This window comes from Euprymna scolopes, chromosome 7 (genome assembly GCF_053919585.1).
Source record: "Euprymna scolopes isolate OS-2025 chromosome 7, ASM5391958v1, whole genome shotgun sequence".
In the NCBI taxonomy this organism is placed as follows: Eukaryota; Metazoa; Mollusca; class Cephalopoda; order Sepiida; family Sepiolidae; genus Euprymna; species Euprymna scolopes.
Window position 1 is genome coordinate 143,624,928 of NC_136488.1, and position 20,848 is coordinate 143,645,775.

At 31.0% G+C, this 20,848-nt stretch overlaps 1 protein-coding gene across 2 annotated transcripts in view; it reads left to right on the forward strand.

Annotated features, from left to right (window-relative positions):
• The window catches only part of LOC145280017 (YTH domain-containing family protein 2-like), a 66,814-nt gene extending 47,856 nt beyond the window's left edge, over positions 1-18,958 (forward strand). For both annotated transcript variants that reach the window (XM_080131659.1, XM_080131658.1), the window contains one exon: positions 18,478-18,958. In XM_080131659.1, coding sequence (XP_079987785.1) covers positions 18,478-18,558 — 81 coding nt within the window. In that variant the 3' untranslated portion in view covers positions 18,559-18,958. The remainder of the gene's footprint in view (positions 1-18,477) is intronic.
• Positions 18,959-20,848: the final 1,890 nt, after the last annotated feature.

Here is a 20,848-nt window from a genome sequence, read left to right on the forward strand (position 1 = left end):
ATATATATATACATACATACACACACACACACATAAAGTTATGAACATTACATAGGGCCTGAGCAAAGCCGGGCTGAACTGCTAGTACATCTATAATATTAAAAAAAAAAAGAAAAAAGCTTACCAAGAAGGTGTATATATATATATATATATATATTTAAACATTTTTTTACCATGACATGTATTAAACCAGGATCCATGTTGACACACGACCATGTGAAATCCTTGTTATCACCAATATTTTCATAAAAACGTCCCTTCTGAAATTTTATTCTTACCAACTATGGCAACACATTAAAGGCTGTAAATGGCAAAGTTCTCTCCGATTCTCTCTCCTCTGATCTTGAGTGGTATAATGGGGAAAGAGGTGGCTCGTTACTTTTAATGTATCTAAAACCAAGCTTCTATCTTTACATCAATGTTCTGATTCCCATCTGGCATCAATTAAAATGAATGGCTCTTGTCTTTGGGGAGGCTCCATGTTTGACAAGCTTCTGGGCTTGACCTTTACTCCTGATCTGAAATGAACAGGTACATCAAATCTGTTGCTAAGGTCGTTGGAAAAATGTTGGGATCCTTCTACTGCTCCATTAGATATCTCACTGCTGATGCAATTCTCTACCTATGTAAAAGCCAGATACGTCCAAAGATGGAGGACTGTTGCCACATATGGGCAGGAGCTGCTAGAAAAGACTTGTCCTGCCTGACTCCATAGCCTAGTGGAGGATGCCCTTTTCTCTTCCCTGCAGCTTCTTTCCCACAGAAGAAACTTTGCAAGCCTGTCTCTGCTTTATCGTTATTTTCATGGCAAGTGCTCGTCTGTGTTTCAATCTATGGCCCTTCCCCCTCGCCAAACTTTCATGAAAAACACTTGTCTAACTGAAACCACTGTCAATAATTTCTCTTGTTCTTTATCTGTACCTAAACCTAGATTCCATAAACAATGCTTCTTTCTTAGAACTGCACGTCTGTGGAACTCTTCTGTTTGCCTGCTTTCCAGCTGATCACAATTTAGTAATCCACAAGTCCAATGTAAACAAATTCTTGATGAATCGTCCCCTTAAGTAGTCCAATTTACCAAATTTCCACATCTAACAATTATTATAACCCATTGACTATTATACACTCAATAACCCTTATCCTCGAGTGGCCTCCAGGTCTTGATAAATGGTGACTCCTATGTTTAAAAAAAATCTCACTTTACATTTTGATTTCCATAGAAAATTAGATACTTCTAAATCCTTGAGAGTTCATTCCATTCATAATTTCCAATCCTCTCATAATATTCATCTTATAACTGACAATCTATCCATCTCATTAATCTTTATTCTCGAATGGCTTAGTTTTGTTTTCTTCAAAGTTGTCAAATTAAGGAGACTCCTTTACTGGTCTGACACTTTGTCTCCATATGAGATACATAGATATTTGAATGTTCTGTTAAAGTTCTTGTTTAAAGTTGAAACACAGGGTAAAATGTTGAATTTGCACATTTCAAGAGAAATACCTCAATGGCTGAGATACGATTGTTTAGTTAAAATTTGTGGCGAATTAGAATTGAACTGGAATTTTTTGCAAACATAACTTGATCCCAGAAAAAAACATTTTAGCATGTACATTCTGTCAGAGTATATCTTAAGGTTGGACGGAAACCAACGTTAATGAACTCTGCTTTTAGTGTTTTGTATGTGTGTGTATACCTGATGTTGCTTGGTCATAAAATATGCTTAAATATGATGTTTTCATTTATGCAGATTTCATATTATTATTATTATAGAGCCAATTCTCTATTGATTATTATATTGTACCCAATATATAGTCGTGATTTCAAAAGTAAAATAAAAATGACTTTGTTGCCATCAGCTAGAATTGAAACCAAACAACGTTATTTATGATCTTCAAACCATAAAAACTTAAAATAACATTGTTAAAGAGATAAATGTACATTTGTGCATGCTTAGAAATAACATGTTTAGTAAACTTACGCCTGCCATTTTCAATTTCCATCCTTTAGCAGCTATTTTTTTTTTACCAGCTAAAAACCAAATCGAATTTATTCCATGAGGCCAAGTTAGTCCCCTATATATAAAGTTTCAAGTTTGTAGGTCAAAAATCAACAGTAATTTGGTTGCCCATTCCTCACACACAACCTTTTTCTAAACACTTAATAAAAAAAAAAAAAAATGGCATTATGCTGTTGACACCCCAGTTCCTGTCAGATGACCAAAGTTAAGTGACATCGAACTTAGTCAAAGGTGATTATTAGGAAATACAGTGCTGTATGTGCTCTCTACTTATCTCTGCATTGTTTCCAGTTGGTATGGATTTCTTGTTATTGGAATCAATCGGCACCAATTTAGTAGAGGTGTGATAGAGATTGCGAAATTCTTGCTTCACAATTACATGTATATTTACCCTTATAGGAGGTATCCATCTATAATATAAATCTCACCTGTTTGTTTAAATGTATGTCTGCCTAAAACTTTCGACAGGTGACTGATTTTCACGAGATCAGTATTGTTTTGAAGCTTGACCCTTCGGACGACAAATATAAAAAAATTGGCTAAAAACATTAATTTCTTCATCCTCAAGTGGGCACTTTTCTACAAGGATGGGGTCGCTTTTTTTTTTTCCCCGCTGCTATTTTCGAAAGTCATCTTCTCTTTTTGATTGCCTAGCCTTAATTTAAATTTTCACCATTTCCGGTTTGGCGATGGACGTAATGGCAAAAACATCACTTTTTTTTTTTTTTTACACAGTTGTTTTTAGTTGTATCTAAAGACTAAACAGAGGCTATGTATCTTCAAAATAAAGTATGTAAATTTAGTGAAATGTAATATGCTTTTGTAATATATGAATTTCAAAATAGTTGGAACACACATTGAGACCTTTTTTTTTAATAATTACAAAGGTTCAGAGACCCCTAAATGCATAAAAAGGTTTGTGATGGAAAAATTGAGTGAAAATAAATGTTGCACATGTGAGAAAAATGCTCATTATTTTAACTAATTTGTAAACTTTTACAAACACCATTAGATTGTATGTGAAAGGTTATAATTCACTACGTTAACTTTTTTGTGCAATACTCATTCTTATATGCAGCAAACACGTTTTTTCCAATTGTGATTTCACAATATTGTTACATACCGTGCGTGTGCGCGCGCGAGCGCACACACAAAAATACAACACATCCACTATTGATGCAAGTCATGATTATCCACTTTAGATCTCTTCAGCATTTATTCATTAATGGAATTAATCTTATAGCATGTCCTCTTCATTTAACTACAGGAAAATATCTGTCATAAGACCTATTTTTTTTACGGTGAACCTGAAAGAATTATTTGACTGTTGGGGTTGGTAAAAACTCTTTGTAGATAGTTTTCGTAATTGACAAGAACATGACAGTTTAGGTTGAGTCTATACACGATGCGTTCTTTCAAGTATTTTACTTTGGGTCCTGCCCTAAGCTTTGTTTGGACATTTCATTCTCTGATTTTTTCCTTTTCTGGTAATGTAGGATATGGGATGAAGTTTTTTTTTATTTTAACCAAAAAAAAAATTGTTTACTTTTCTGGTAATTTTTTTTTTTTTTTTTTTTTTTTTTTTTTAAATACTATATATGGCAATAAACTGCATGACTAGTTTTATGTAAATGTTTTGGATTTGGATAGCTTCCATTCATTGTTACCAAATTTATTTTGGTAGTCGAATAAACCAATTATTGCTCAGTTAGCAAATTATTTCAAATTTTGGGAATTAGAAAATTTCCTCAGTCCAGTTTCAAGTAAAAACACAGGCTTCAAACAAATACATTTTTTTTTTTTTTTTTTTTTTTTATAAATGTATCAACTTGTAGTAAACAAAAATCATTATGGAAGCAATAATTATTTAATCAAACTAGCCTAAAATATAGGGTAAAATTCTATTGCCCTTCAAAATGAGACAAGATTTGAATTGCACTACAAACTTGTGTAACGAGTTCAATCTCAGCTATGGCTGCGCTGGATAGATGGATGACTCTTCAAAAAAAAAAAAAAATGTAAAAATTACACAGCAACACAACTTTGTATAAGATTAATTCAAACAACTAACATTGAATCTTAAAGATTCATAGTGCATCAAAGATAAAGCTAGATTTTTTTTTAATAAATCTGATTTAAATTGTAGACTTAATTTGAGTGAAAAGTTTTATTTCATTCACTAAAAGTTTTCAACTTTTTTCCCCTTTCACATAAAAAAAAATCTATCAGTGATAATAGTGACTTAACTGGAGAAAAAAATTTTAATGATACAAGAAAGAATTGTATATTTATAAAAGAGTTAAATTTTTAGGTCTAAAATTTCTACAAAATATCCCCACCCAAAAAACGGTATCACAAATGAAATTTAATTATATTTACCTTTTTTTTTTTTTTTTTTTTTTTCCACTCTAAATTAGTTGGTAATACCTAATTAAAGTTTTATTTGATTTGAAAAAAGTGTTCAGAAACTGATTGAATTATTTTTATTTTTTTCTATGAAATATAATTTTTTTATTTTTCTAAAATAGTTGAGCCAGATTTAAAGTTACTTTTTAGAAATGAAAACTAGGTTATTCTATCTGATTTTAAGTACTTTAGTTCTTAGTGCCCAATCCAGATCCATGTATTGTAAATGTTATACAGGGTGGCCCACTTAAAAGGTAGCCCAGAAAAAAATGTAGTAGAGAGGATGAACATTCTTTTATTGTTTAAATTACCTGTTATGTCCTAAAAGATGCTGGAAGTGCTCCCCATTAACATCTATGCATTTCTGGGCACGTTTAACCACTCTTGTGTGAGCTTGTCAATGACTCTTGTCACAGCCTCTTCTCAATTGTCTCATAACGATAGCCTCTAAGATTTTCCTTGAGCTTAGGGAATAACCAAAAGTCACAGGGAGTAAAGTTTGGACTATAGGGAGGCTGAGGAACTGTCTTGATGCCCATCTTGATCATGACAACGTCTTTCTGATCTTTTCTGTATACCCTCGGGACAAACTTAACTTCATGCAAACCTTCCGCATCTTCTGTTCCTTGCGAATACTTGTGCGTACAGTTCCTACACTGATATAAAACTGTGTACTTATTGTCTCTATAGGCACACGATGGTCCTTATCCATTAATTTTTTTTTATTTGGTCAATTAACTCTGGTTGATTTTCTTATCTTGGATGGTAACAATACAGGATAGATAAATGACTATTAAGGCTGGAGTGCTAAATGTTCTGGTTTCGATTCTAGCAGATAGTACTTAAGTATTTTTTTTTTTTTTATAACTTTTGAAATCATTACTATATATTGGATAATAATCAATAGAGAATTGGCTCTATAATAAATCTGCAGGAATTAGACTAATATTTATGCATATTTTATGACCAGACAATGCCAGGTAGCATGCTAGTTCACAATATTTTAAAATTGTGTGTGTTCCCCTTCCATGGCAAAGGAGGGGGTTGGATCTAGTAATTCGCTCTCATTCCGTTCGTTTGCTCGAACTTTTCTCAATAACCACATCTTGGATTTTTAAAAAACTTTGCACAAACATTAATCATGGTGAAAGTAAGTTTTATTTATATATATATATATTATTATTATTCCTTAATTGGAATTCATTTTTTGAGATGAGCGTTATGTTAATTTTTTTTTTTTTTATTTCGGACTATTAGTCTCATCTTTATTAGTTGTTGTTTTTGGATCTTTTTTTTTTATTGGTTCACAAAGATCCAAAAACAACTACTAATAAAGATGAGACTAATAGTCCGAAATAAAATAAAAAAAATAAATAAAAATTAGGATAACTCTAATTAAAAAATTTTACAGAAATATTTTCCAGTAAAAAAAATCTTGAAAAATTATTAAAATTAAGCAAAAATTAAGCAAAAAAAAAAAACTGGAGTAAGTAATTATGGTTACATTGTTTGCCCAGTTTCACTGAACCACTCCTGATAACATATTTTGAAATACTAAACATTTTATCACAATGTTTGCCAGAGTTGGCAAGGTGTTCTTTGATTCTCTTGAGTGTCTACAGCATCGTGCCATCAGATATATGCCACATATTCACTGCCACGATCCTGTTCCCTCTGGAGTATATGATCTGCTTGGATTAGATCTGCTGTCTACTCTCCAGAATATAATCGTTGCTTCTGTTGCTCCACCACAATGTTTAAATATCGCTCTGTGCTGCGGCTGAACAGACCAAACCTGCAGCGATATACATTCACATTAGACTCTCTGTATTGGCTAACTATCATGATATTAAGTTTTAAGCATTCTCTAATCAGCTTGGTAGCTCTGTCTATTGATAACCATAGTTTTAATAAAGGAAAAAATGCAAAGGTTGTATAGACTTTCTAGTTGTGTGGAGAAGTGTACATCAGATGCATTAGTTGACATTTGAATATTAGTTTTGTATCCTCTTCAAATCAATACATTTTAAAAGCTGTTATTTTCTTTTTAAATTTTTCCCCTTTTTTTTATTTATTTATTTTTTTTTTTTAATAAGATTTTAATGTTAGTTTACAAAGCACAATGCCTGCTAATCTTTTTATTAGGTTCAAGGCTCTACATTGCAAGTGATTTTCCAAAGTGGTGACTAGAAATAATGAAACGTTTATCTTTTGGCGATTGTATTTCTTTCACTGACAATTTTCTAAAGTTCACTACTGAGTGAAAAATATCTTCGCATTTTTTTTTCTTTTAATAAGACGAGCAGTCAGATTATTTAAAAAGAAAATAAAAGGTTTAACGAAACAATATACTTTTATTTTAACAAAAGCTGTTTAAAAAACATCTGAGGAAATTCGAATGTTTATACCTTCAAGTATCAACATAAAGTCCGTTGCATATTTAGAATTACACTTATTAAAAAAAAAAAAAAAAAAATACAGAAAAATCTTTGATATACATACTCGTCATAGAACGAAGATATCATATTCTAAAAATCATGTGGGCTTGGCTAGTAACTTTTCTATTTGGCTGGTAAACGAAAATATTTAGTGGTCAAAGGTCAACTAAAGATAAATTTGTAGAGCACTGAGGTTTAAGAAATATGACTCTGCCATTAAGCATTAATGTTGGTCATCTGTTTAATTATATCTACCATTTCATGCAACAATTCTTTTGCTTATGTATTCTAATTATTTAAAATATGATCAAATTGTGTTATCCTTTTCCAACAATCATCGCATCTGTAGAAATCTTTATAAATGAATTGATATCTGCTATTGCTAAAGCTTTTGTTGTAAATATAAACAACATAATGGTTAAACAAATTTCTCTTACAAATGCTACAGAACTTCATATCTTAGATCTCAAAGTTTAGCCACAGTCTTTCAAAATATATTGGATAAATCGCAAATAGCCAGGCAGTCAATGAAACCTACTTATCAGATTACTTTGTGTAACCTAGTTTTAGAATATAGTTATGATTTGAATTAAAACAAAACGCTTTTGACTCGTATATAATGGACAAACTTGAAAATGACAATATTTTTTTTTTACTTGAGTTTCATGTGAAACCCATTTTCTTTACTTTGCATATTGCTTTGAAATGTTGGGATATAATCGTGGTGAAATACCAAATTCTTTAATAAATTCTTGAATCATTGCTCATGGCTATTAATTCTGAAGATTCATCAAAAACTCCTTCAAATTTCTTTTTGGATTCGTTGATATCCGTGTTGCCATATTTAATCTTGAACTAACACAGAACTATTTATACTGTAATGGGAGGGGAAGGTATTTTTGTCATTGACGGCTTGATTTGTATTGATATCCAATACTGAATCCATATTGTGAACACTCTTGATTCAATTACGTTTTGGGTTTACAGTTTATCCACTAGTTTAAAAATTAATAATATACTGGACTTTTTGTTCAGTAAAAACTAGTGAGTTATAGCCTGTTGATTTAAAATAAGTACTTAATGCAAAATCAATGGAGATATTGCTGGTTTAAATTTTTTAGGAAAAAATCTCAATCATATTTACAATATTTTTATTAAAAGAACAGTTAAAAATAACATTTGCAATGTGAGAAAATTGTTAGGGATGTGGTGTTACTAATTTAAATAGTTATGAACTGGCTATAATAAATAGAACACCAATCAAAACTTTGTTTTTTACTTTTAATAAAACTAAGGAAACCAATTTTTAAATGTTTCATTTTTATATATATATATATATATATATATATATATACATTCTAATGTTTATTTTATGGACTTAACTGACTATTGGCCATTGTGATCCCAGATGGAATTGAAGGAAAATGTCAATAGTGCCCTTAAATTCTGTGAAAAACTTTACTCTTATTTAAACTTATTTAACTGTTAGCATAGATTTCTATAATACAAACATTGTTTTTTATGGATAGAAGATAGGCACTTGTAAGATATTATATATTTTTGGTCCCATGACAAAGGAGGTATTGGAGTAATTCACTTTTGTTTGTTTACACTTTTCTCAACCATTCCTTGAATGTTTAAAAATATTTTTGCACACACATTAGTCATGTTAAAAGTAAATTTTTGACAGAACAGATTTATTCACTCATGGAGGGAGGCCCCCCGCAATCTCAGCTTGTTTTAATATTTCAGTAATGCTTAATACATTAGTAAAACTTAGTATAAAATATACTAAAAGAAAGTTTGTTTCCTTTTATTAAAGGAATTCATCAGATTAACTGAAAAATTTGAAATTCTACCATCCCTTTTATAATGGTTTTATATATTTGACTCCTTTTGTTTAAAGCTGTTTACTCCTCCCCCCTCCCCAAATTCACTTATTTCACCCACTCCTATCAATAAGTTTTTGTTTTTTCTTTTTTTTTTTTTCCTGCATAAAACTCTAATCTAAATATTAGCTGGTCAATTTACTGGTAAAAACTGCAGTTTTCTGGTCTCACCTATATGCTAGAAACTACACCAATTGTTCTAACTTTTTTATTTATTAGACAACTGAAACGGTTTGATTTTTAGTGCTATTACCATTAAACAAATACATGCAAGGAATGTACATATTTTAATTATTTTTTATTAGAACAGGAAATAATAAATCTGAAATCTATTAAAATACAATATTTTAAAATTTAAAAACGGGAAATGAAATACTAACATGGTGCCATAGGAAATGTTTCATTAAATTTACATTAAAAGAATTTTGTGCAGGTATTTAAATCTTTAAAAATTTTAAATGTTGCAAAAATATTCTAAATCACTCGTAATGAGTAAAAAAAAAAAAAAAAAAGTTTTAATGGAATTTTATTTTTAACATGACTAGTGTTTTTTTTTTTTTTTATTATTTTTATTATAAATCCTCCCACCTCAAACCAATTTATGTAAAGCTAAGTTTTCTCTACAAAATTTTTTATTCAAGTACAGAAATTGTTTTAAAAGCTTGTGCAACTTATTTCATTCATGTTGTACAAAATTTATTTGAAAGTTTCATGAAATACTTGTATTAACCCATGTGTCAATTCGCTTCCATAAACTTCAAATAGCAGTGGTTTTTAAAAAAAACAAAAAAAAAAAACATTAAAGTTAAACTATATAGAACCTTATTTTACACAAAACTGGGTGGAGCGCTTTGCAAATGTGGTATTTGCAGACTCAAATGTTTTCTATTTTACTTCTACTTTAGTTTTTCATCTGAAACTTTGCGTGTGTGTATATATATATATATATATATATATATATATATATATAATTTTAATTCTGCTCGCTTGGATATTTTAAACAAAAAAGTATAAATATGACCTCCATACAATCATTCCTTAAATGTCAAGTTTCTGTATTATAGGCGAAAAGTAATTAACAGAAAAGAACACCCGTATAGCAAATGTAATGCTTTTATGTATATTAGAAAATGTTGTATTGGCCATATTCAAGCGATTGAGGTGAGCTTACATTTTCTCATCATTCGTGTTCCCTTTTCCTCTGTTTGACTAGTTTTATTTCAAACCAAGAACAATCATGCTGATCAATCCACCTCCAGGCAAGACGGAGGCCACCATTTCCCCATCAACCGAAGCCAATTTCAAAGTTATTTGGATCTCTTGCAAACAATGACCAGTTACTGTTATGTAATGGATGGCTGGAACAGGTGAACCCACGGACGATCGACGTAATTAAAACTGCTATGTGCCACAGCCAGGGAGTCCTACGCACTATTACGATTTCCCAACCTGGGGGCCACTCCACAATACTACAACTCCATAAAGAATTTCTCGGTTCTAACAGCATGTGTTCTTGCGTATTTAACAATTCAGTGGAAACACTGTTTTAGCAGATTGTACTTTACATTATATTAACTAGAGTATGATATTTTGGTTGACTTAATTTCATATAGAGAATAAGTTTTACTGTTTTTAAAATTTTTATTTTTACATCAAACTCTCATAGGTACATGCAAAAATCATTTAAAAAAAAAAAAAATTTTATGATGTATACGGTATATCTCTGTATTGAAAAATCCAATCAAGTTTCAAAATGAAAAATTGATCCCTGAAGGAGGATAGGTGTTATCGGAGTTCGTATAGGCTTGAAAAGGTTTATAGCTTTGTCTTGAAAATCGTGTTCTTTATATTGAGTAAAAATGTGTCATAATAGTAAAAATAAAATCAAAATACATTCTTCTGAAACTGCATTATTTCCAGTATTGTTTATACAAGAGTGATGCCCCTTTATCACTAAGCTACCTGATGTTATCGATATACTTTATAGATGTAACTAAAGTGAAGTTCAAAATCAAAAATATTAAAATATTAGTTTTTGCTTATATCATTCTTTACATATCAAATTTTGCTTTTAAAACTTCAATTTTGTTTAGAGAAGACCTGAAAATCTGTATGAATCCTGTGTGTCTCTTTTTCTGTCACCACCCCTTTTCCTGATCTCATTTGATATCTTTATTTTAATACCCTCCTTTTCCTTGATCCGTTATTTAAAAAAAAAAAAAAAAAGTTGCATATCTTGATTTCTCCACAATCTGATGATTTTTTCTTGAAACTCCAATTTACCCTGGACATTTATATATTTTTCTCATGGATTACCAATGCATTTTCAAAAGATCCATTTTGGATTTTTCCTGTTCTGAATTTTACCATCTTTCCCATTGGATTTTTTTTTTTCTCTCTTTTTTCAGTTTCTTGCTTTCTCAATCTCCTTGAATCCCTATAAACTGTCTCAAACTGTTAAATGACTTTTTTATGCAAATATGATAAACTTCATATTTGTTTCCTGTGATGCATTAACCTGCAAAATGTATCATATATTTTGCAAACTGCTTCCCTCTGACGAGAAGAATTGCATTCTTCAAAACTCCATGGAATAAGGTTTTTCTCATTTTATTTGTACTCCTTTTCGAATAATTAAAATTTAGTATACTTTCCTTTTATAGGTTTATAATTATTTTAATTTGAATAAATTTTCAATATCAAGATACACACACACAAAGGGTCCGTTATCTTTATTGATCATTGCGATTCTATTGATCTAAACTCATTAGAAATGGCTTATAATAATTGGGGGGGGGGTCATAGAAATTGATGCAGCATAGCAATTAACTGAAAACTTTAAGGACTTGCATGTACAACATTTCTAATTATCATTGCAAATTTAAGAAATTGGAACAGAAACTAAATCATAATCCAACTATCAATTTAGTTTGAATTTTTTTTTAACTATGAAATCATTGAAAATGAGAATTCAATTAGGACCACATTTTTAAAATCCCCAATTGCAAAAAATATGATCCGAATTTAAACTTGTATCTGTTATCTCATGGTGTTATTGATGTTATCTATGAAAGAAGTCTTGATTATTTGTGTAATAAGAGATTATTTTTCCAACTTTAAATATTTTATTTTGAAGTGATGGGTATTCAAGCTAATTTTAAATGCAGTATATTTTATCCTATCCAGCTCACATGAAGTTACCTAGAAAAAGCAAGCATCACTTGTTGATAACGATGCAGTATATTATATATGGTGATGTCCACTTGACGGAAGGATGTTAATATAAGACTAATGTCTGATTGTGGGCACGCAAATGGTGTAGTAATTGTTACTGCAAATATAGCAAAAGAATATTGCTATGTATGAATTATACCTGTTTAATACTCGCATAGTTCTCGTGGGATCTTGTGTGTCTCAATACATTAGCCCTTGAAGATTGTTGTAAAAACCACGCGCATGGGCTAAAATGTTGCGAACATTCGACATTGCCCACATCTGCAAAACATGTTTTAAAATGGAGTACTTTAGTTGCTTTGTCTTAAATCTGCTGCCAAACCATCCTCTTATTTCTAATGTCTTTAGATTGTCTTTAACTGCATTTTTAAAACTTCTCGTTGACGCGTCTGGATGTTTACCATACTGTATTTCCCATATAAGTTGTTTTAGGAACATGGTCCCTTCCATTTTAACAAGGTGCCCAGCCAAGCACAAAGTAACTGCATATAATGCACTTATGGCTGTAAAACTGGGATCTGGTGGAAGCGATCAAAAATTGATATTTAGGATCCTCCTGGGGCATGTTTGGTGCAAACTCTCCAGAGTGTTGCAGTGTTGTTGGTAGGCGATTCATTTTTCTAAAGAATTTAGGAGTATGGACAAGTCACCTGATTTTTAAACACTTAGTTTTGATGATATCTGATTGCCCAAACTTTGGTAAGTTTACCAAGAGTCTGCTAGCTCTTTCGATCTTTAGAAGTATTTTGGATACTGCCTGATGTGTGAAGCGATTACCTATAGTTAATCTAGTCCACTTGACGTAGATGTTGGGTTCAACATACTAGAGTCCCAATGAAGTGGTGAATAGTATTGTAGTTTTCTTCAGGTTGCAGAGTCTAAAGATAGTAAGGAGAAGCTCAAAAAACAGTTTATTTCTATCAGCATGTTCTCCTTGGTGGAGACAACTAAGTCTGCATCAACATATCAATTCCTGCATCAATTGCATGAGTCTTGGACTTTGAATTAAATCGAATGAAGTTGAAGATTCTGCTCGTGGTGAGGAAATGTGTAACTACTCTGTTATGAGTAGTCATTGCAAAATAAAGAACATTAATGTAAGAATTTTAGGTACTTGTGCATTTAACGAACCAGACGTAATTCAGTATTTGACCGACTGATGACGTCAACATCCGGATAAAACTGAGCGTTGCCGATAAAATAAAAACAACACTACAACAAAATAACTGTAAAATGAAATTGTAAAATATAGAAACATCCAAAAATAAATAAGTAAAAAAAGCAAAAACCTACCGTTCATGTTTTTTGTTTTTTTATTAGTATTATTGTTTGAAATTTTCTGTTTGCAAAATATTTGTAGGATTTTTTTTTTTTTTTTAACAAATAATAGTGAGTAATTGTTTTTATGAAACTTTTTTTTTTTTAACTATTTACGTACAAAAAAGAAAAATCGTAAGAAAAAGAAAAGGAACATTTTTTTTTTTTTATGGGATCTACAAAATTAGGGCTATGGTGGTTGTTCACCATTAAATAGTGATACCCCTCTCCTCCCACTTTGCTTCAACAGTCTGATACGACTGTGCGTGGTCCTCGGCAGAATGTATTTTCTTATTAGTTGGAGGGTTTCAGCATTCCTATTTGCTACGTTAACCAAAAAAAAAAAACTCCTTTTGGGCGGGGTTGGCATATCCACCGAGGACCCAGACTGGTGTTAGACATTTGCCGACATTGTGTTTCCGGCGGTTGAAAACACTCATCGATTTTGACCGTATATCCTGCCGCTGGGCCTCCTATCTACCGGGGATTCCTGAGAAAGTAATCCCGGCATGTTATATCTCGCAGGAAATTCTTCCAGTCCACAATTGTGTGGCGTGACCGCAACCCACATTCGCGCTGGAGATTCCTAGTCGCCACCATCTCGAACACCCATATCGAAATTCTTTCGTCTGCTGCTCGACACGCGCACACGCGTCAAGTTGAAACTAAGCGCGCAGCTTTTGATTGGCTGATGACCATGTTTCGTCAAACAGCAGCAAACCCCGAGCTGTTGACGTCCTACGTCGGACAAAGCCGAGCAAATGCTGAGTTATGTCTGGTTCGTTAAATGCACAAGTACCGAATTTTACCATGTTAAAGACCAGTGTTTTTTTTTTTTTTTTTTTTTTTTTTTTACATGGAGGTCACCACTTCTCAAGGCCCGGAGGCCACTCAGAGATAAGGTTATTGCGTGTTCAGTAATCAATGAGATAGTATTGTAGTAATCATTAGTATTGGGGGTTTTGATAGTGTCTTACTTAAGAGGGTGGTTTGTCGGGAATTTGTTTATGTTGGACTTGAAGACATCCACACAGGCAAATGGAAGAGTTCCACAGTCGTGCACTTCTAAGAAAGCTCTGCTCATGGAATCTGTTTGGATTTAGGCACAGATAAAGAGTGCGGAAAATTGACAGTTTCAGCCAGACGGGTGTTTCTCGTGGAAGATTGGCGAGAGATTGGAGCTCAAACGAGCACTTGCCATGGAAATAACGATAAAACAAAGACAGGCTCGCAACGTCTCTTCTGTGGGAGAGAGGCTGCAGGGAAGAGAAAAGGGCATTCCCCACTAAGCTATGAAGTCTATTTTGTACTCTGTCAAGGCAGGATAGGCTTGCAGTGTCCAGATATTGGTTCAAAGAGTGCACTGCCAAAGTGAAAGCATGCTTTCATTTTCTGATGAAATTTAAACATTCTCACAAATCCTGGTGGGCATTCAATTTTACTGCGGATTGTCCAGTGCTGCTCTGTATTTAGTGTTTTAGTGCTTTTGTCAGGTCTGCGAGTGCTACCTGTTCAATGTACCTCTGCAGTTTTCAAACAGAAAATATAGTCATTGTGCCATAAAGTTGTGCTGACATTCGGGTATAATTGATGAACACGCCCACTTATACCTTGATAGTGCACAGTGCTTCTTTTTTTTTTTTTTTTTTTTTTTTTTTTTTTTTTTTCTCAGATGTCTGCTATAATTTTTTCCATGTTTTGACTTTTTTTAATTTAAAAAAAATTTTTTATTAAAATTTTCTATTTATTCACTCATAAACATGAATGCCAGTCTGTAGTGTCCAGTAGCTGACTCCAGAAATTTTTTTTTTTTTTAATTTCACCCCCCCCCCCTCCAAATTCTGATCTTTTGAATGGTATGAAATTTAAATTTTCAGCAAATTGTATACTTATTTTAGATATTGAAAGTCTACTACCCCCCCTCCTTTGTACTCTGACAATCTTCATTTCTCGTTTTACAAGTGATTTATATTAGTTTAAAACCGATGGGCAAGGGAATGTTTTCAATAAAAAAAGGGGTGATTGTTATAAATGTGGTCATGGCTATCTAAAATGAAAAATTTAACATGATTCAGACATTGTAAATAGCTTGTGTTCTGGATTTCTTAGTTATTATTCCACAAATCTAATTTGTTTTAGTCCTTTAAAGTAGTGGTGGGAAATTGGAATCGTTAATCGTAAGAATCGTGTATTTTGCGGGGAATCACATCGTTAAAAAATACCTTAGATTTACGATTCTCTATTTTTAAGTTGAACTGTTTGTTTGAAGTGAGATTAATTCTGTAAAAAATTTATAAAATCGTCATAGAACTTTTCATAACATTCAATATGATGTACAAGAATTTTATTAATTACTTTAAAGGTAATCTTTATTTAGCTTAACGAGTTTCGAAATTTCTTTGAATTTTTTTTTTCTTTAATTCTTTGAATTAAAGTTTTTTCATTTTTAGCTTAACTTGCTTTTATATTTCACCATTTCGTTTTTTAGTAATAAATGCTTCTCTACATTAAAAATTGACCTTGTGTCTAACTCTGCCCTCATAAGAAGGCAAGTAAATAGGAAGTAATACGGTGACTGAAAAACATTTTTCGACCACCATAAAAGCATTACAATACATTTAAACCATGAAGAATTCCTGCCATGCGCACTTTTTCTAAGTTAACTAGCCACTACTCGTGTGTCAAAAAAAGAAAAAAGTGCTTTAAAATAGTAAAAAACACTAAAGCTTTTTTTGTTTTGGAAGGGAGGTTTCAGGCGCCCCTATTATCCCAAAGAACCAGCTATGTAAACACTTTGCAATATTTTTCAATAATTATTTTAAAAAGAATTCTTTACAATGAATTTTTATTTAAAATTATCTAAAATGTTATGTTTATATATGTTTATATTTTGTTTTTAAGTAAAATAAATAATTTTTAAAAATATTGTTTATATCCATTTTCGTTCAAAAAGGGTTACTTTTCGGTAGTTTCACTGGTTGTTAACCTAAATTTTCCGAATGTCAGAACGAGGCTTGTCTGCGGGACCTACTTATCTAAGCTTCACTGATTTTTGTTATGATTTTGTGTTTTTTTGGCGTAGTTTATGTAGTCAAAATGGAATCCACGCTATTTTTAAATATTATTTTCAAGTTTAATTAAAGTTTCATGATATTTCTCTATATATTTGTATTCTTCTGTTTTTTATTTATTTTTTTATTTTTTTGCCGGGTTTAAAAAACAAAATGAAAGCAAAACATAAATTTTTTTTTGGTGCTTATGCACTTATGTTACCGTTATTTTTATTTTTAGTGGTTTAAGTGACTCGTCCAATGTTTGAAGAGTTTTTAGTAAAAATTAGCACTTGTGGCGATAAACAAAAAGCTTTAGCGTGTATGTACTTCATGGAATGTCATAGATCGAAACACAGTGAAATTTTATTTGGTGCTAGTGCACTTACTGATCCGCGCGATTTTTAAAAAGTACTTTTAAGTTTAATTAAAGTTTTACGATACCGGTTTTTATTAGATTGTTAGGTGAAAGTATAGAATGGGTATACAACACCTTCCCGTCCCCATCTTAAGAATGGCTTTGTAAATAATGTCATTATTTCAGCACAGCTCAATAAGTGCATGAGTACCTTTTTATTTTCTTGAATAAAATAAAATCTACTTGACGAGAACATACTGTTTTTGTTTTAATAATAATTTTTTTTTTTCAAAAATAAAAATTTTAATTGTTCAAAACATCCCCCCCCCCCAAGCTTATTAGGATTTTTTTTAATTACCATATTTTTTATGAACATGCTCTAAAAATGTTTCAAAATTATCTAATATTTTTTCACTTTTCATGTTATAAACCTCTCTATACATGGCCACATCGACATGAGACCGTTTAATTGTTTCTACTGATCCCAATATGTATTTCGGCCTTCTTTTCATACGAAATCAGTAGGCTTCAATATTGTTAGTGCAAACACCAGTAAGCGGATCCACAAAATTTTGTGAATGGTTTATAGTCTTGTGAACATAATTAAACTTGAAAATAATATTTAAAAATAGCGGATTCCGTTTTGACTTTCACCAATTTTCCTGTTCATAATTATATAAACTCTGGCAAAAAAAAAAAAAAAATCCATCCAGAATAAAAAAAACCTAGAAAATCATAACAAAAATCATGCGCAAATTTCAAGCCAAAATAAATAAACTAGGTCACACACGCAAAAATTCTGTCCTTGTAAAAATAACTTCTCCCTCAGTCAAACAACATACAACATCGGAGCCAATGCATATTTCGCTACAGGGGTAGCATTCGTATATGTCCGCCCTTTTTCTTTATATTTTTTAATATATAAAATAACTCCTGAAATTGATTGTTATTAATTTCAGGGTGCATATTTAATTCATGGTTAAAATATTTGTTTTGACTTTTCTCTTCAATGAAAAAAATTTTATGAAAAAAATCGTTTTCGAAATTCCCTTAATTGTATTTCTACTTTTTCGCTGTACCAAATATTTTTGCTACACAAAAACTTTTGATTATATCATGGTATATTTCGAAACAATTCCACGGGAATCGGAATTGGAATCGTACTTGGTGTCGGAGTCGTTAATCAACATGTTCCTGGAATTGGAAAAAAAAATTTAGGAATCGTCCCAACACTATTTTAAAGCATAAGAGTAAAAAAAAAAAAAAAAAAAAAAAGGCACATGATTCATTTAACATGCAACAGTGACTTTTTTTATTCAATTGTTGGCTCAATAAAGAAACTTGTTAAAAAAAAAGAAGAAAAAAAAAGCTTTGCTTACAAATTACTAATGTCTTTAGTTGACTAAGAGGGTGCAGAACTTTTTATGGTTACCACAGCATTTAGAAAATTTGAACTAGATATTTGAGAACTGTAATTTGGATTGAAAGACTGTTTTTGAATTAAAAAAAAAAAAAGTTTTGGTAATACTAGTTGTATTCATTATCAAATTTAGAATTTAAATCGAAAAGTAAAAATTTGCTTGAAATTGAAAATGTAAATTAGCTGGAAAAACTTCTTCCAAAATGACCAGATTCTGCATTAAATGACCCTAAAAAGGTTTTTTGCTGTAAAACAAAACCATCAAACCAAGATTTGCATTAAAAAAAAAAATTTTTAACCAGTTTTCAAACGTCTCATTTTACTTTTTCGTTTTTCTCTTGTAGGAGCCAGTAGCACCTTTAAAGCCAGAAGTTCCAATGAAGAAAAACAATCGCCCTGTAAATTCCAGCACACCTGCTGAGTAATGAAGACTCCCAATGCTCGTTTGCATTATTACTCCTCCCCTCTTCCTCCCTCCTCCTCCTACTACTACTACTTGTACACTGTTAGATTGACTTTTTTTTTTTTTCTTTGCCTGTGTCCAGCTTTTATGGCGGACATTCGGATTTACTCTTTCATCCTAATACTACTACTATTACTACTGGAAATCTCCTGGAATGACTGAAAACAAACAAAAAAAAAAACTTTAAAAAAAAACAAAAACTATTAAACAAATTTTAAATCATTTAATTTTTGAGCTTACATTATCACTGGTTTCAGTGTTGTCCTGTATCACTTGGCTGATAATTCAAACATTCTGGATTTAAAAAGAAAAAAATTACGAAAGGGGTATTATATAATTTTTTTTTTTTTTTTTTTTTTTTTTTCCTCAAATTAGAAAACTAAAAACATTAAAAAATAAACGATAAAAAAACAAACTTGAATTTTTTTTTTTTTTTAAATATATAATTAAAAAAAAAAAAAAAAAAAAAAAAAAAAACTTTGGAACTTAACGGGAAGAAAAAAGGTAAAAAAACAAAAACCCCAACGAAAATTTGTTGCCAAGAAATATTAACACAACAAAAATTTCTCCTTTCAAAAACGTTTTGTTTTATAAGGTGAAGGGATAACGCATTGCAAAATCAATACAAATTGGTCGACCAAAGTTAGAATTTTACTTTTTTTTTTTTTCTTTATCCCTTTATAGGGATAGTGTTTTTTTGTTTTTGTTTTCTTCTGATTGAAAGAAGGGAAATAAAAGGGAAAAAATAAAAATCCCATGAAATATAAAAATCTTTCAAATTATACAAGGAAAACGGATTTTACACACAGATTCCTTTAAAAAAAATTTTAAAAAACTCTTTAAAAAAAAAAAATCAGGACTATTATTTTTTTTTTTTTTCTCTACAGTTTGTCTCTTTGAGGCACTTGATAAGCAGTAATATATGCATGGGACATGGCAGTTGTCAATTTGGGCAGAATGACATCCACACCAAGATTAGCTCCAGCTTAAAAGACTAAACCGAAAATAACAGGACACTACCAGGGAAAAAAAATAAATTTTTTTTTTTCTTTGAAATTTTCTGAAAGTGTTTTTATTTTATTTTATTTTCAGTATACTTTCTTAAATTTTATTTTCAGCATTTTTATTTTTTTTTAATTTTACTTTCAGCTTTTTTTTTTTTTTTTTTTTTTTCAGTATTTATATTATGAATTATGGCCATTTTTTTTTATATTCCATGAAGGCATGAGAAATCCATTTCTGGCCTTTTTGTATTTGTTACTTTCAAAGACTTTTGCAGAGAATCTTAGTGATGTGAGTGAAGAACATGGTGAGGAATTCCATCAGGATATTTTAGTGATGGAGAAACATTTTAAAAGAAAATGGAACCCTGGTAGGATGACGCTCAACACAAGAGGGTTTAGAGGGCAAATGTTTAAACTGACAATTGTTTTTCATTCGTAACCGATAATAAAAAATGATATATAGTACATGAAAATGGTGCTTAATTTAGAGAAATAAACTACTGATTTAGTATCAATACTTTTCTTACACCAAAACAAACCTTATGTGGTATGTACTTTTTTAAACCTGAAATGTTGCAGTGTTATCGACTATTGAAGAGTTCTATTTATTTTTATAAAACAAAAAGTTGTTTTAATTTTGTGCAAACTTGTGATTTTTTTTATAAAAAAAAAAGTGAATGCCTTTTAGACTAGAGATCACAATTTAAAAAGATTTTTTTTTTTACTTTATCTTAGGTGTGTCAGAATGATGAAACCTGTTATGGTTATCAATTATCTCTTATGTAAAAGCAAGTTTATGAATTCGTTCCCTATGGACTCCAAAACGGCTGGGCTGACTTTTATGAAATTTCACATAGATGTACATTATATATTTGGCAGTGTTCTTATATAAGTTTTATATCAGAATTGATAATAGAAAAAATCTGAAAGGAATGGCCGATTTTTGACCAAGCCATATAGTCTAATATTACAAGTGCATTTGAGGTTTATTACTATACAAGTCAGCATATAAAATCAACAGTAGGTTCATTGATATGACAGCTGCGCATTTGAAATGAATGCTTCTGTTTAAAGCACAATTGAACCATATTTGCATTTTAAACCTGTTATATACAAAATAATTTTATCAAATAACATTAGGTTCTCTACAGTGCAATGTAAACCACAATGTTTTGTGGACTACGTCACTGCGAGGAGACATGTGAAGCTTCCTCCCAGTGCACCACGATGAGTCCCTCAACTTGAGCA